Source organism: Chelonia mydas, chromosome 10 (genome assembly GCF_015237465.2).
Source record: "Chelonia mydas isolate rCheMyd1 chromosome 10, rCheMyd1.pri.v2, whole genome shotgun sequence".
In the NCBI taxonomy this organism is placed as follows: domain Eukaryota; kingdom Metazoa; phylum Chordata; order Testudines; family Cheloniidae; genus Chelonia; species Chelonia mydas.
The window spans coordinates 44,067,065-44,085,253 of NC_051250.2; the positions used below are offsets into that span (position 1 = coordinate 44,067,065).

The window sequence follows — 18,189 nt, forward strand, 5'->3', positions numbered from 1 at the left end:
CAGGGTCTCAGAGCTCAGGAGCTAGCACAAGCCTTAACATCTACACTGCTACTTTTAGTGCCACAGCCTGTGTCCCAGAAGCCTGACTCAATTGACCCGGTGCCACAGTTTTTTCTGTGCAGAGCACACCTACACTCAGATTTTCCCCTTTATGAAGTTACTGGCATAGTACAGTCTGGGGAAGCAATGCCTCCCTTCCTCCTCCACCTCTCAGGGGCTGAAGGAGGTCATATTAGCTTATATGAATGGAACGCCTTTTATCCCAATACACTTTATAGCAGTGATTCCTAATGGTTTTAACTGGAGTCTCCCTGGGACACAAACAACTGGGAATACCCCCCACCCCATGCTGTTATCACCTTTTCTCCTGTCCCTTTCATAGAATCATAGAATATCAGGGTTGGAAGGGACCTCAGGAGGTCATCCTGTCCAACCCCCTGCTCAAAGCAGGACCAATCCCCAACTAAATCATCCCAGCCAGGACTTTGCCAAGCCTGACCTTGAAAACCTCTAAGGAAGGAGATTCCACCACCTCCCTAGGTAACCCATTCCAGTGCTTCACCACCCTCCTAGTGAAAAAGTTTTTCCTAACATCCAACCTAAACCTCCCCCACTACAACTTGAGACCATTACTCCTTGTTCTGTCATCTGGTACCACCAAGAACGGCCTAGATCCATCCTCTTTGAAACCCCCTTTCAGGTAGTTGAAAGCAGCTATCAAATCCCCCCTCATTCTTCTCTTCTGCAGACTAAACAATCCCAGTTCCCTCAGCCTCTCCTCATAAGTCATATCCTCCAGCCCCCTAATACTTTTTGTTGCTCTCCGCTGGACTCTTTCCAATTGTAGTGTGGGGCCCAAAACTGGACACAGTATTCCAGATGAGGCCTCACCAATGTCGAACAGAGGGGAATGATCATGTCCCTCAATCTGCTGGCAATGCCCCTACTTATACAGCCCAAAATGCCATTAGCTTTCTTGGCAACAAGGGCACGCTGTTGACTCATATACAGAAAGGCCGAGAACCTAGATATTACATCCTCTGCCCACTCTCCCCTACCCCAACAGGAGCCTCTCATCCTTTTCTGTCTGTTCTCCACTCCCTTCCCTCATCTTCTTGTTTCTTGCTTATTCCTTCTCTCTCTCTCTCTCTGATGTGTATTTTGCTTCATGCTGCTGGCGATGATCTTCTCTGTCTCCTCTCATGGTTGCTCCCCCACCCTAGTTTTTATTTATATTGCAGACATACCAGTTAGGGATAGAGGCTTCATTGTCCTAGGCACTGTGAAAACCACAGAAAGACACTTCCTGCCGCAGAGAGCTTAAAATGGAATTACTACCAAGCATCATGCTGATCAGGGTGCAGATGTCTCTGAAAGAGGCAAGCTTGGCAGCTACCTACTGCTAACAGAAACATGTCTGCAGTTGGGAGTGGTGTGGCCAGTAGCACACTTATTTTTACCCTGAATTGGTTTAGCTTCAGCGTCTAGCCATTGAATCACATTATGCCTTTGGCTGCTAGATGTTTTAAGGATAAAATCCATTAATGATTGTAAGGTGCTCCAATATTACCCCGGACAGCCACAGAATCACTATGTAGATACTTAGACATAAGCGAGTGCACTAAAACCCACTGAAGATGAAAAATGAATAGACCTAAAGGCAGCACACAGAGCAGTAACTCGAGCTTTAATTGCTGCTGCAGCAGGGGGTTAAGATCTGATGCTGCTGAGATGAGCTAGAGCCTACATTAATTTCCATACTCCAGACAAGCTTGGAGTTTTAACCCTCTTGGTCTCTAGTAATGGAAGGGGAAGAAGTCAAACAATGGCTGTTGGAAGCTCTGATATTCCCTGGCACAAAATGACAGATATAGCTTAACAGGGTAGGTGGCTGCCCTCTTCATGACAGATTGAGCGTGATCTCCTCATTGTGCCAATAATCATTTAGTTACATAGGGTCTTGTGCTCCCAGGTATCCTGGCCAGCCTACCTGCAAGTTTTTACTTTTCTAGGAAGAAAGGCCCGATGTATAACTATAATCAGAGAGCTCAGCTTAGTTTTGCACTACTTACAAAGGTTACAGGTTAGCACATACATTAAATGCTATAGCATTCTGAAATAGCCATATAACTCCCATCACCTCCTTCTGAGTTGGGTACCTGTATCTGAGAGAAGAACTTGCCCCAACAATTCATTTTTGTTTTAAATGGAGAAAAATAATGTTTAGTTGCTTCTGGGAACACAGGATAAATCACTGATACTTGAGAGTATAACTGCATGTTAAGTCAGTCAATTAACCCAAAGTTAAGCAAAGATCTTCACCCTAATCTATGGCTTGGCTAATAGTGGGCTAAAATTACTCTTACTCTTTAATTATGCTTTGTCAAAACGTGCTCTGCTGCAGAAATAATTTTCCATGGTACAAAATGCTTTTGGGAAGGATAAATACTCTGAGCACCTGATCACTCTGAGGCAGATACAGACACCCTAGAGAACAGATTTCACTTAGGAAAGTACCTAGTAAAGTACAGTGAAGATGAATCCAAACTCGTTTCTAGTGCCATTCCATTCTCTGGTCTTGGTTTTGTATAATTTGTCCTTTTGAAACAGCACACAGGAGCAGCTCATGTACAGAACTACAGACTGAGGCAGGAAGTCTATTGGCCCAAGTTGTTCTATGGAACTCAGCTAAACTGCAACATACCGTCTGTGACCTGGCCTCTTACAGCTAACAGTGAACATCTCAAATCCAAACAGAATGTGGCCTTCTGCCAAGAACAGAACAGGGAGGGGGTGCCACAAAATAAGAGCAAAAGAGAACGGGAGAAGGGGAGTGACAAAACCAGCAAAAAATCCCCAGAAAACAAGAGGGAAAAGGGAAGGAGAAAGAAAATGGACAGAAAACAATGGCTGTTATATTCACAAGGAGATGTGCCTGCGAACCGATGGGGAACCTATTCCAAAGAGGTCAGATTTTGACATGGGATTTGTAGTGTAGGTTGACTTTCCAGATATAGTTAGTTCTTTTAGAAGACGGGAAGGAGCACTGGAAAATGTTTCCAGAAGAAACTGATTACACCACAGTGGAGAAGTCTGGTGATCAAGTGAACTTTGCACAGCTTGTCCAGTGTCACCATTTCATCATGGAGAATGCCCACAAGGCACAAATCTCTCCCAGAACAGAAGGAAATTAACAGCAGTAGCTCACAGAGTTACCCTGGCCATACATATCCTCAATAAGGCATAAACACAGGCACAGAAATATAGCAGGGAATTATATGTTGAGACAACTTCACCAACAAGGGTACAAGAGAAACTTTCCTCCATCAAACAATGGAAGTAGAACAAAGTACTCTCTGGCAATATAGGAAATGGTCTGAAGATCTGTGCCTTCAGCCAGTATCTTAAGCGCCACACAAGAGTCTGAATCAGGATCCTTAGTGACGAATGGGCAGAGGCTCCTCATCCCTTCTGGCTCGGGAGGGAATCTTGTGGTAAGTTCGTATAAGGCCATATGTAAACCTCCAGGAGCTGGGATGACTTAGAGAGAGTACCATACCTCCTGCTACTTACTGGCTTTGGAGCCAGTGTTTTTTGTTGGGCTGGGGTGGGTAGTTGAGGGAAGGGAGTTAGTTACCTGCACATGCATATCAGGTGATGTGGCTTGCATCTCATTCATTTATGGTGGAGGGGAAGGGCAGGGCTCTCATCCTCCTGATGAGCCTAGGATTGGCACATGAAGTGATAAGATTTCCAGGTAAGAAACCCAGGCTGCAGAATGTGATCTCTGTTCATAGTGCTCCTATCTGATTTCTGCTTTGCTGCACCTCTCCTAGGTTTGTTTGTACATTGTTTCGAGTGCATGTTTCCACCTTTTTCTTTAGTTAATTTCTACTATGCCTCAGGTTTGGGATGTTTAACAGCACTGTTTTGACACCATATTTCTCCCTCATCTAAACCAGTAGTTGAGGCCAGGGTGCAGTATCACAAGTTGTGTACGAGCACAACACAAATTGCTGAGAGGGAGTTGTAGTTCAGTACTGAGGTGCATCAGAGTACCACTCTGGACACAGATTGGCCAGCGAGGCCTTTCTGGACATTACTGGCATTATGGTAGCACCTAGAGACCCAACCAAGGATTACACTGTTACTTGTTTGTACAGCCAGGGCAAGGGAGGATGAAGTAATAAAATGATCAGAGTTTAACAAAACAGAAGTTTCAGTTCATTCCTTATCTAATCAAGGCCAGACTCATGCCCTTGTAGGCATCATGACTGAGGCAGGTTTGAAAGGATTACAGGGCTGGCACCTTTAGAAATTTTGACATGGAAGGTTTCCTAAACAGAGCAGTATGGGAAAAGGCACACTGGTGTTTGGGGGAGAAGCAGACAGGCAGACTATAGAGGTTGCCATTGCTGAGAGAAAGCAGCAGTTAACAGCTTGACAAGTGGCGATGTCACTAGATCTCTATGGTGCAAGGCTGCACTCTCACAGTATGTACATGAAACTGGAAGTCCCTGTGGTTCAGCTTCATCTGCCCATACTCACAGACCCGACTGAGTTAAAAGGACATGTCATTTAAAAGCCACATTCTTGCTTTAAATAGCATCCTCTCCCCTTCAGGAGCCAGAGGAAGCAATCTGCTGTGGAGTCCTTGCACTGTGAGACACTCATTTTCCTGGCTATGCTGCCCTTTGTGACAAGCAGACTCCCTTAAGAGTCAGAATTGAGCCATCCAGCAGCCCACATATCACAAGGTCAGTTTTTCACAAGGGCACTTCCCACTTAGCCCTGGTCTACACTAGGACTTTAGGTCGAATTTAGCAGCGTTAAATCGATGTAAACCTGCACCCATCCACACGATGAAGCCATTCATTTCGACTTAAAGGGCTCTTAAAATCTATTTCCTTATTCCACCCCTGACAAGTGGATTAGCGCTTAAATCGGCCTTGCCGGGTCAAATTTGGGGTACTGTGGACACAATTCGACGGTATTGGCCTCCGGGAGCTATACCAGAGTGCTCCACTGTGACCGCTCTGGACAGCACTCTCAACTCAGATGCACTGGCCAGGTAGACAGGAAAAGAACCGCGAACTTTTGAATCTCATTTCCTGTTTGGCCAGCGTGGCAAGCTGCAGGTGACCATGCAGAGCTCATCAGCAGAGGTGACCATGATAGAGTCCCAGAATCGCAAAAGACCTCCAGCATGGACTGAACGGGAGGTACGGGATCTGATCGCTGTATGGGGAGAGGAATCCGTGCTATCAGAACTCCGTTCCAGTTTTCGAAATGCCAAAACCTTTGTCAAAATCTCCCAGGGCATGAAGGACAGAGGCCATAACATGGACCCGAAGCAGTGCCACGTGAAACTTAAGGAGCTGAGCAAGCCTACCAGAAAACCAGAGAGGCGAACGGCCGCTCCGGGTCAGAGCCCCAAATATGCCGCTTCTATGATGAGCTGCATGCCATTTTAGGGGGTTCAGCCATGTTGTTTGACTCCTTCAATGGAGATAGAGGCAACACGGAAGCAGGTTTTGGGGACGAAGAAGATGATGATGATGAGGATGTAGATAGCTCACAGCAAGCAAGCGGAGAAACTGGTTTTCCTCACAGCCAGGAACTGTTTCTCACCCTGGACCTGGAGCCACTACCCCCTCGAACCCACCCAAGGCTGCCTCCTGGACCCGGCAGGCGGAGAAGGGACCTCCGCTGAGTGTACCTTTTAAAATACTATACATGGTTTAAAAGCAAGCATGTGAAAGGATTAGTTTGCCCTGGCATTCGCGGCTCTCCTGGATGTACTCCCAAAGTCTTTGCAAAAGGTTTCTGGGGAGGGCAGCCTTATTGCGTCCTCCATGGTAGGACACTTTACCACTCCAGGCCAGTAACACATACTCAGGAATCATTGTACAACAAAGCATTGCAGTGTATGTTTGCTTATCTCTCTGTGTTATCCTCAGGAGAGTGAGATATCATTCATGGTCACCTGGTTGAAATAGGGTGCTTTTCTTCAGGGGACACTCAGAGGTGCCCATTCCTGCTGGGCTGTTTGTCTGTGGCTGAACAGAAATGTTCCCCGCTGTTAGCCACGGGGAGGGGGGAGGTTTGAGGGGGTAGCCACGCGGTGGGGGGAGGCAAAATGCGACCTTGTAACGAAAGCACATGTGCTATGTATGTAATGTTAACAGCAAAGTTTACCCTGAAAGAGTGTAGCCACTGTTTTATAAAATGTGTCATTTTAAATACCGGTGTCCCTTTTTTTTTCTCCACCAGCTGCATGTGTTTCAATGATCACAGGATCTTCTCCTTCCCAGAGGCTAGTGAAGATTAGAAAGAAAAAAAAAAAAAGCACTCGTGATGAAATGTTCTCTGAGCTCATGCTGTCCTCCCACACTGACAGAGCACAGACGAATGCGTGGAGGCAAATAATGTCAGAGTGCAGGAAAGCACAAAATGACCGGGAGGAGAGGTGGCGGGCTGAAGACAGGGCTGAAGCTCAAATGTGGCGGCAGCGTGATGAGAGGAGGCAGGATTCAATGCTGAGGCTGCTGGAGGATCAAACCAGTATGCTCCAGTGTATGGTTGAGCTGCAGCAAAGGCAGCTGGAGCACAGACTGCCACTACAGCTCCGGTGTAACCAACTGCCCTCCTCCCCAAGTTCCATAGCCTGCACACCCAGACGCCCAAGAACGCGGTGGGGGGCGGCCTCCGGCCAACCAGCCACTCCACCACAGAGGATTGCCCAAAAAACAGAAGGCTGGCATTCAATAAATTTTAAACTTGTATTGTAAAATTGTAAACTTTTAAAGTGCTGTGTGGCATTTTCCTTCCCTCCTCCACCACCGCTCCTGGGCTACCTTGGTAGTCATCTCCCTATTTGTGTGATGAATGAATAAAGAATGCATGAATGTGAAGCAACAATGACTTTATTGCCTCTGCAAGCGGTGATCGAAGGGAGGAGGGGAGGGTGGTTAGCTTACAGGGAAGTAGAGTGAACCAAGGGGCGGGGGGTTTCATCAAGGAGAAACAAACAGAACTTTCACACCGTAGCCTGGCCAGTCATGAAACTGGTTTTCAAAGCTTCTCTGATGCGTACCGCGCCCTCCTGTGCTCTTCTAACCGCCCTGGTGTCTGGCTGCGCGCAACCAGCAGCCAGGCGATTTGCCTCAACCTCCCACCCCGCCATAAACGTCTCACCCTTACTCTCACAGATATTGTGGAGCACACAGCAAGCAGTAATAACAGTGGGAATATTGGTTTCGCTGAGGTCTAAGAGAGTCAGTAAACTGCGCCAGCGCACCTTTAAACGTCCAAATGCACATTCTACCATCATTCTGCATTTGCTCAGCCTGTAGTTGAACAGCTCCTGACTACTCTCCTGGCTGCCTGTGTACGGCTTCATGAGCCATGGCATTAAGGGGTAGGCTGGGATCCCAAGGATAACTATAGGCATTTCAACATCCCCAACAGTTATTTTCTGGTCTGGGAATAAAGTCCCTTCCTGCAGCTTTTGAAACAGACCAGAGTTCCTGAAGATGCGAGCGTCATGTACCTTTCCCGGCCATCCCACGTTGATGTTGGTGAAACGTCCCTTGTGATCCACCAGAGCTTGCAGCACTATTGAAAAGTACCCCTTGCGGTTTATGTACTCGCCGGCTTGGTGCTCCGGTGCCAAGATAGGGATATGGGTTCCGTTTATGGCCCCACCACAGTTAGGGAATCCCATTGCAGCAAAGCCATCCACTATGACCTGCACATTTCCCAGGGTCACTACCTTTGATATCAGCAGATCTTTGATTGCGTGGGCTACTTGCATCACAGCAGCCCCCACAGTAGATTTGCCCACTTCAAATTGATTCCCAACTGACCGGTAGCTGTCTGGCGTTGCAAGCTTCCACAGGGCGATCGCCACTCGCTTCTCAATTGTGAGGGCTGCTCTCATCTTGGTCTTCATGCGCTTCAGGGCAGGGGAAAGCAAGTCACAAAGTTCCATGAAAGTGCCCTTACGCATGTGAAAGTTTCGCAGCCACTGGGAATCGTCCCAGACCTGCAACACTATGCGGTCCCACCAGTCTGTGCTTGTTTCCCGAGCCCAGAATCGGCGTTCCACAGCATGAACCTGCCCCATTAGCACCATGATGCATGCATTGGCAGGGCCCATGCTTTCAGAGAAATCTGTGTCCATGTCCTGATCACTCACGTGACCGCGCTGACGTCGCCTCCTTGCCCGGTATCGCTCTGCCAGGTTCTGGTGCTGCATATACTGCTGCATAATGCGTGTGGTGTTTAATGTGCTCCTAATTGCCAAAGTGAGCTGAGCGGCCTCCATGCTTGCCTTGGTATGGCGTCCGCACAGAAAAGAGGCGCGGAACGATTGTCTGCCGTTGCTCTGATGGAGGGAGGGGCGACTGACGACATGGCTTACAGGGAATTAAAATCAACAAAGGGGGTGGCTTTACATCATTGAGTATTTCACGCAGGACTTCACGGAGGGTTCCAATAAGAAATGGTGCACCTAAGTAATTGTTCTTATTGGAACAAGCAGGTTGGTCTGGCCTCTGATTGATACATGGCTAGATTTACCTCGCTGCACCTTCTCTGTGAGTGACTGCAGTGTGACCTAGAGCAATGAGTCCCCTAGACGGGGGAAGGAGGGGAAGAAAATGAGTACAAAACAAATCTGGTCTATTTCTTGTTTTGATCCACTCCATCTATCTTTTACATCTTTGGCTGGCAGCAGACAGTGCAGAAGGACTGCAAGCCATCCACATCTCTTGCCTGCCCAGCAGAAGATGGTACAATAGGACTGCTAGCAATCCGTATCGCCTGCCCGCTCACCATAAGATGGTTCAATAGGACTGACTGCAAGACTAAAGAGAATGACCTGGTCAAGTCACTTCTAATGTAGTCCCTGCACCCATGCCTGCCCAGGCGCTCCTGGCTGACGTGGCCAGGAGCACCTTGGACATGACGATGACGGCTACCAGTCCTATTGTACCGTCTGCTGCCACAAGGCAATGGGTTGCTGCTGCTGTGTAGCAATACAGTACCATGTCTGCCAGCACCCAGGAGACATACGGTGACGGTTACCTGAGCGGGCTCCATGCTTGCTGTGGTATGGCGTCTGCACAGGTAACTCAAGAAAAAAGGCACGAAACGATTGTCTGCTGCTGCTTTCATGGAGGGAGGGAGGGAGGGAGGGAGGGAACGGGGGCCTGACGATATGTACCCAGAACCACCCGCGACAATGTTTTAGCCCCATCAGGCATTGGGATCTCAACCCAGAATTCCAGTGGGCAGCGGAGACTGCGGGAACTGTGGGATAGCTACCCACAGTGCAACACTCCGGAAGTCAACGCTTGCCTCGGTACTGTGGAAGCACTCCGCCGAGTTAATGCACTTAATGCACTTAGAGCATTTTCTGTGGGGACACACACACTCGAATATAGAAAAATGATTTCTAAAAAACCGACTTCTATAAATTCGACCTAATTTCGTAGTGTAGACATACCCTTAGTGAAACATCAACCAGGATTTTCTGTAATTCAGGGGCTCCTGACGCCACACCTCATCACTCCCTCTTCCATCAAGGAAAAGAGGTGATTTTCAGAAAAAGAAAAGAAAGGTCCATAGAGTCCATCTAGAACATTCATTAACATGTCTACCTCAAGACAGACATTGGAGCTCACAGAAAAGTAGATTTTAAAAATTACATTTTAATGGTTGAAATGGTCTCTAGATTTTAAAAAACAGCCAGTGGAAATGAGCCATGCCAGGGTGTGCATTGCTATACTGCTGCACTTTGCAGGGGTTAAAGGCACTTTACCTATATCTACATGCCTATTCTATTCTATCCAGGTTCATATAGCAACCTCACCACCACAGTAACTGAGTGCCATCCAGCAGTTCATTAAATGGCACGACTAACATCTCACGTTTGGTATCTCCCTCAACCTCTTCCCAGGTGAAGAACTGTGTGTTTAGTGAAGTGTTTTTAATGAATATGCTGCTCTACATTTATATCAGAAGGCCGGTCAAAGAAGTGCACCTTATGCTTGGAGTGAAAGCTGGCGAGGTTTGTGATGGTCCTTTGTTCCTGTGAGTTCATTCCACATTTGTGACTCAACACATTCATGAATATCCTAGGAATGTGCACCTTGCTGTGGCTAATTGCCAAAGTGGTCAATTGATGTGGCCAGTAGTGTTAAGTGGTCAATTTACCTACTCCAAGACTGAAGTAGCAGGGGGAGTATAGGACATAAAAGATAGAGCTGTGCTGTTGGTCAGACCCAATACGCATGAGCAGAGCTGTCTCTTTCAAGAACTCTGAAGTTCATAATAGATACGTCGCTATTTGTGATTACATTAACTGCTCCAAAGCTGTAGCGATGGAAGCCATCTAAATCTAAGCAAATGTGTCAAATTTAAACCAAATGTTAAAGAAAGCTAGAAACAGAAGAAGAGCATTTTTAGATTTTGATTAACTTTTCACCCAGATTGAGAGCAGGTATATTGAACATACAAAACTAAAAATGCAAATGTATCAAATTAGCAAGCTTTAATTTGGGGGGAGAATGAAGGACTGCAGAGGTTACTTCAAGTAAGTAGAAGATATGAGCAATGCGATTGAAATCCAGTTCCCTGCCTCCTCACCCCACCATGCTCCCTCAGAACATTACTCTACTTAAGCTGTTGAAGGTGAGCCTTATCCTGGCTAGAGGAGGAGCACAGCCACACAGGCTGAATGTCCTTGTTCAAACTGGGTGAGAGTCTGAATATTAGGCAGTTACACACAGGAAAAAAGGAGCCAAGTTTTCTTTGAGCAAACTTGTCCACCCTTCAACTAGGAAACCCTGAACCTTGCTGAGAACTAAACAGAGTCTGCAAAAGGAAGCAGAACAGAGAGTTAATCAGGCTTCTGTTTTCAAAGCTACAGCATCTGCCTTTTAAAAACATTCAGCACAATTAGGTCTGTGCTGGCTTGTTTTAATTTCCACCTAGCAATAGTCGCTAACAACGGCACCTTCCTAGTCAGAGGTTCACCCTTCTCTCTCTCTCGTAGCAGTAGGAGTAGGTGCTCCTATTAGTTTCCTGATTTAGGATAACAGGGGAAGGGAATCTCCTTTAGAACAGGGGTTCTCAACCTTATTCTTTCAGGGCCCCCGCAACATGATATAAAAACTCCACAGCCCACCTGTGCCACCACTGGTTTTCTGCATATAAAAGCCAGGGCCAGTGTTAGGGGGTAGCAAGCAGGGCAGTTGCCTGGGGCCCCACATGAAGCTAAGTTGATCAGGCTTTGGCTTCAGCCCCAGGTGGCGGGGCTCAGGGCCCTGGGCTTCAGCCCCATGTAGGGTGGGGCTTTGGCTTTCTGCCTTGGGCCCCAGCAAGTCTAATGCTGGACCCACTTGGAGGACCCCCAAAACCTGCTTACAGCCCCCCCAGGGGGCCCTGGACCCCTGGTTGAGAACCACTGCTTTAAAATACCTTAGCAAAGCATTGAGTGACACACTGCACCTCCCTCAGATCATACAAAGTCAACAAATCCAGATCTTAAGTCTTATTTTTACCAGGAAGGTCTCTTCAGGACCTCCCTTTGATTAAATCCCTTCCCCCACTTTCTCGGGTCAGGCTGGACTCTCACTTGCTTCAGGAGTACCATCCCGATATACATAAAACCACTACTACAGATGCACTTTCCTTGAAATGTATTTCACTGCTATAAATCAAAGACAAAGTTAGCAACAGTACTGTTAGAATCACATAGGCCTCTAGATTCAAGAAGTGGAGAGAAAATAGACATGCCAGAGAGCTGCTCCTTATAATAGAGTTGCGTGGACCTAAATAGGTAGCTGAAATAGTAGCTTACATTAAGGGAAACACACCCCTGCCTCAGAGCTTAGAATCTTCTTACTTTCAGAAGAAACTCTTTAGAAGAGGCCATTAGGACCAGACCATTGGGTTATGGCTATGCAGCACAGTGCACCTTGAACCAGTTTAGGAGTGGCCTTGATTCTCACTACCTGAGCTCATGAGGTACATTGCAGAGATGATACACATGGAATTGGAGGAAGAGTTCCTAACAACTCTGACCATCCCCTTGCCACCTACGGATTCACACAGCAACCCAGCTTTGCTGGAGAATAGGCATATTGACTGTAGCTGTTTAAATGGAAAAACTGCAGAGAGAACAGGACCTACGACATGCTGCCTGGTTTTAGTGCCTATGGTTGGTAAAAGACTCACTTGCATGCTGGGGAGTAAAAATAAAACAATCACTCTACCCAAACACACATGCCACTAGAAGTTTCTTTAAGTGACTTTTTGCAAAGAAGTGGTTTGATCAGCATTTAAGAGGATCATCTCTTGGAGGAGGAACTGTTATGTTTGTACAAGACGAATTCCAGAGCAAGAAATTACCGCTTAACTATTTTCCAGTCAAATACTTGGATGACGACACCTCAACACCTTGAGAGATGGGCTGTTCATTCTCAGCATTATGCAGGAATTAGGGACACTGCTGTGCCATATACTAGCAGGGTTTATTTAGGGGGGAAATAAAAAGAACAAGGAATAAGTAATCTTCGAGTGTCATTATTAGGACATGAAAGATGTGTTATGAACTAGAAATATATGCACTAATATGCCTGAAAGCTAAACCAGGAATGTCTTCCAGGCAGTGAAAAGTAAACAGGAGATACTTTGTGTATGCACACAGTGTCAAAGTCTGTTGGCAGGAGCAGGCAGTCAGAAGCTGCCACCCAGATTAACTCAGCATGAAGGGACTACAGTGTATTTATTAACTAACATTTTAAAGCAGGTTACTATGGAACCCCTGTTACACAGCAATTTGCACTAATAAGCATGCATAAAAATAAACGTTCACATGCAACTATTTTAAAAATCCAGCTGCCAAAAAGCAACACTTCTCAGGAGGGAAATACATTCCTGTTTTATGGTTAACCCACAGCTTTAGAAGTATTTCTGGTCTAAATTTGTTGTTCTTCCACTCAGAGGATAGCTGCATGAATAAGAAAAGCTGAGCCTAGACAGGTTATGGCAATAAGCATTGTTAAATCCACACCAACAACAAAACAGTTAACATGGAATAGCTGAGGACATAGTCTATGGTGTAGGGACTTTAACAAAAGCAGCATGCAGATGGAGAGAAAGGCCCAGTGAGCCAAGAACCACTCACTGTGGGAGGTATGGAGTACCAACAGCTCTAACAAGGAACTATCAGTTCCAGTGATCTGCTGAACTTCTGATATGTTCTGCATTAACATAGAAAATCCAAACTCTCAACAGCCATGAAATATGAAAAAGACATTAAGGAAAAAAATGGAGAAGGTCATAGACTGACTTTTTATCCTTAAATTTGGAAATAGAGCCCAGCAACCTTCTAGAATAAAAAAAAAAATTTTTTTTAAATACAAACAAGAAGAAAAATGATCCACTTGAAATTGTAGACTTTTAAATCCATACACCTAGGTCATGCACCTCCTCAATTCTATTATGATAAACAGCATTTCAGTAATTTTTCTCACTTACAGAAAATAAAATTCAGTTCAAACGATAACCTTCCTAAATTAAGAGGAAATTTACTTGCTGGAAGTGAGGTAGGTGTCAACATCAATGGCCTCCGGACATCCCATAGGTGGATCGAGGGAGGAATAAAACACTGACCTACTTTTGTGAACTGGAGTGTTTTAAGCCTTCACTTTATGCATATTAAATTTTCTTAAGAAATGAACTTCACCAGAGGTTTTTACTCCTCTTTCCCTCCGCACAAACAGGGGCTGGGGGAGGCATTGTGGAAATACGCTAAAGCAAAGACAGTGGTAAGTAACGCACCGGATTTCGAAGAGCATGTTGCTGTGACGGTCGATCCCTATGTGCGTGGCTGTCTCTTGTTATTGCAGATGCCCCAGAATCTACATGAATGGACCCCACTGGAGTAGGCTGCAAAATAAAGCACCCATTATACATAGAAACCAATGCGTTGCCTAGGTTCCACTCCCACGCTACATGCATAGGCTCTACTACTAGGTTCGCTGAGATTCAGTGTGGAAGACCCAGGAAAATATAGGCCTAGAATAGTTTGAACAGCCAAAGAGAATCACAGCAGATGCTGTAAAATCTCTATGAGACTCAAAGGCTTGCTGGACATTTACAGACACTAACATCTAATGGTAAACTGAAACACAATACTGTTATATATTATGACAAAGCTCTGTCCTTGCCTCCGTGGGTCCCGCGTTTCCTGGCGGATTTCGCTAACCTCAAAGGCTCACTGTGACCCTCCACATAACCCTTCTTTCTCTAGAGACAAGGGTCACAGTCTACTGAGCCATTTTCATCATAAGCCAGCAAGGGAGGTGAGGAGAAGTTATCCTTCCTTGCACAGTCCCTGTTGTCTCGCAGACTCAGTGATTAATCCGGGGGCAAAGGTGGGAGGTGGGGGGGGGGGAGCCCGGGCCCACCCTCTACTCCGGGCTCCAGCCCAGGGACCCTAATAGTATCAGCTATGGTAGCTGACCTTTTAGAAACATGACATGTACAATTCCCTGGGCTACTTCCCCCACAGCAGCCCTCCCTTCCTCAAGCTCCACTTCACCCTTACCTCAGGGCCCCCTTCCTTGTGTCTGATATGGTGTGTACTACTCAGCCTCTCCAACAGCGCAACTTTCTCCCACAGCTCCTGACATGCACACCCACCTGACTGACTGGGAGGCTTTTAACTAGTTTCAGCCAGCCCCTGATTGGCTTCAGGTGTCCCAATCAACCTAGCATTCTCCCTGCTTTCTGGAAAGTTCTTAATTGGCCCCAGGTGTCTTAATTGACCTGGAGCAGCTTCCATTTCACTTAACCTAGTACCAGGGATTTGTTTAGCCTGGAGCTAATATATCTATCTCCCACTACTTTTCTATAGCCATCTGGCCTTGCCCCGTCACATATTGCCTCCCCTGCTCAACACCATAGAGTTGGGCAACTTGGGACGCCAGGCAGTATGCTCGTGACAGCCCATCAGCGTTGCCGTGGTGGCATCCAGCCCTGTGCCGTATGCGGAACTGGAATGGTTGGAAGGATAAGAACCACCCTTGCATTCTTTTCCTTATTCCGCTGCATCCACTGGAGGGGTGCATGGTCTGTCACAAGAGTAAATCGCTGGCCTAAGAGGTAATAACGCAGTGTCTCCATAGCCCATTTGACAGCAAGGCATTCTCTCTCGACTACTGCGTATTTCTGTTCTCTTGGGAGAAGCTTTCTGCTTAGGTAGAGGACCGGGTGTTCCTCTTCTCCCACCATTTGCGACAGAACTGCTCCCAACCCCACTTCGGAAGCGTCTGTTTGTAAAATAAATTCCCTGTTAAAGTCCGGGGCTATGAGTATGGGGTCACTACAGAGGGCCATCCGAAGGTCTGTAAGTGCGCCCTCTGCTGCGTCGGTCCACTTTACCATGTCTGGACCTAGGGCCTTCACCAGGTCTGTTAGGGGACTTGCCCTAGTGGCGAAGTGGGGAATAAACCGTCGGTAGTAGCCTACCACACTTAGGAACGCACGGACCTGCTTCTTTCGGGTCAGCTGGGGCCAGTTTTGAATTGCCTCTAGCTTATTCGTTTGGGGCTTCACTATGCCCCATCCCACAATATATCCCAGATACCTAGCCTCTGCTAGCCCTATGGAGCATTTAGCGGGATTAGCAGTGAGGCCAGCCCGCCTTAAGGTGCACAGTATTGCCTCAACTTTCTCCAAGTGGGTTCCCCAGTCTGGTGTATAGATGATGACTTCATCTAGGTATGCAGCTGCATAACTAGTATGGGGGCGCAGCAGCTTATCCATGAGGTGCTGGAATGTGGCTGGGGCCCCATGTAGCCCAAAAGGGAGGACGGTGTACTGGAATAGCCCATCTGGGGTGGAGAATGTTGTCTTTTCTTTAGCTTCTTTGGTCAGAGGAATCTGCCAGTACCCTTTTGTCAGATCCAGTGTAGTCAAGAATCGGGCACTACCCAGTCGGTCAACCAGTTCGTAGAAGTGTGGTATGGGGTATGCATCAAACTGGGATATTTCACTCAGTCAGCGAAAATCATTACAGAATCTCATGGTACCGTCAGGTTTAGGCACTAGAACAATTGGACTGGACCACTGACTGTAAGATTTTTCAATAACCCCTAATTCTAACATTTTCTTCACTTTGGCCTTGATTTCTTCTCTTTTGGCTGCTGGGATTCGGTAGGGTCTCAATGTTACCTTGGGTCCGGGGATCGTGCGGATATGGGGATAGGTCTCAGTCGTCCACCCTGGTTTTGTAGAGAACACATCTCTGTTGCGATTAATCATGTTGGCTGCCTCGATCTTTTGGATCGGCGTCAAGTCGGATGATATCCTCACTTGCTCGTGTAAATTATCCTCCTGGGGAAGGGTCTCCTGCATGACTCAGCATGCCTCTCGATCGTGCCAAGGTTTCAGAAGATTTATGTGGTAAATTTGCTCCGATTTCCGGTGACCTGGCTGCCACACCTTGTAGTTCACCTCTCCCATGGCTTTGATTATTTCGTAGGGTCCCTGCCACTGGGCCAACAGTTTACTTTCTGCTGTGGGTACCAGTACCATCACCCGATCCCCTGGTTGGAACCGTCGAAGCTTTGCTTGGTGGTTATAATGGGTTAGTTGGGTCTCCTGTGCTCTCTCCAAGTGCTCCCGTACAATGGGCGTAACTTGGGCTATCCGATCTCTCATCTGCAGTACATGCTGAACTATGTTCCTTCTGGGATTTGGCTCCTCTGGCTATATCCAATATGCTCCGAGGGTGGCGTCCATATAGTAGTTCGAATGGAGAGAAACCCGTGGAGGCTTGCGGAACCTCCCGGATGGTGAACATGAGGTAAGGCAATAGGGTATCCCAATCTTTCCCATCCCGGCTCACCACTTTCCTGATCATGGCCTTGAGGGTTCTATTGAACCTTTCCACAAGGCCATCTGTTTGCGGGTGGTATACAGATGTCTGTAGGGCTTGTACATGGAGCAATGAACAGAGATCTTTCATCAACTTGGACATGAAAGGTGTCCCTTGATCAGTCAATATCTCCTTGAGTAGCCCAACCCGGGCAAAGATCTGTACTAGCTCCTTAGCTATTGTCTTGGAAGCTGTGTTGCCCAGGGGAACAGCTTCCGGGTACCGGGTTGCATAGTCCAGTACAACAAGCACACGGTGGTGGCCCCAAGCTGTCTTCTCTAGGGGCCCTACCAGATCCATGGCTATCCGTTCGAAAGGAACCTCTATTATTGGAAGAGGCATCAAAGGAGCCCGCAAGTGCGACCAAGGGCTATGTAACTGACACTCCGGACAAGAGGTGCAGTATCGCTGGACATCTTCATGTACTCCTGGCCAGAAGAACCTCCGCAGGATCCGTGCCTGGGTTTTCTCTACCCCTAGGTGTCCTCCAAACAGGTGACTGTGGGCGAGACTCAATATGGCTTTTTTGATGTTTTCGTGGCACCAGAAGTTGTTGTATCACTTGCTCCTGCATTTGCACCATGCGGTACAGGAGATCTTTCTTCACTATAAAGTAAGGTCTGGGACCCTGGACCTTCCCATCCACGGGTATCCCATCGATCTCGGCCACCTCTTTCCTGGCGTTATCATATCTGGGGTCCTCCACCTGGTCCCGCCCAAAAGTCTCTCTCCCGGGACTAACCTGCCCAAGCTCCCAGGGCCGGCTTCTGCTTCTTCCAACGGCTCGCCGCCATCATGGCTGGGGGCAGCTTCTGGCTCACCTTCTGTGGTGGAAGTTTCTCTGTTGGCTGCTCATGTCCTTCTGCCTACTAGGGAGGTCTTCTGGCCCTGGGTCAGGATCCGGGTTCCCAAGGCCTTCGCAGCCTTCCTCTCTTTTTTTTGTCTTCCGGGTCTTCCGGGGGGGGGCTGAGAATAGATCCTGAGAAATCTCAGCGAACACTGGGGGTTGACATTCCCCTGGTAATAAGTCGCTGTCCTCAGGGTCCCCATCTCCCTCCAGCCTCTCCGGGGGGAGTAAATTATCAAACCCTGGATAGTCCCTCCCAATAACTACAGGATATGGAAGTTTAGGAACTATGCCCACGGTCACCTCAATGGGGTTTCCCTGAACCTCTATCTCCACTGGGATGGTGGGGTAATGGCTCACGGCCCCATGCACGCACGTCACTGCT

The 18,189-nt window shown here is 47.4% G+C and overlaps 1 protein-coding gene across 10 annotated transcripts in view; it reads right to left on the bottom strand.

Annotated features, from left to right (window-relative positions):
* The window catches only part of CSNK1G1 (casein kinase 1 gamma 1), a 266,160-nt gene that overhangs the window by 25,351 nt on the left and 222,620 nt on the right, over positions 1–18,189 (bottom strand). For 8 of the 10 annotated variants that reach the window (XM_043523202.1, XM_043523201.1, XM_037911573.1 and 5 more), the window contains one exon: positions 13,855–13,962. In XM_043523202.1, coding sequence (XP_043379137.1) covers positions 13,855–13,962 — 108 coding nt within the window. Of the gene's footprint in view, positions 1–13,198; positions 13,275–13,854; positions 13,963–18,189 lie in introns of all 10 variants that reach the window. The other 2 variants (XR_006284098.1, XR_005227197.2) reach the window with 1 other exon arrangement.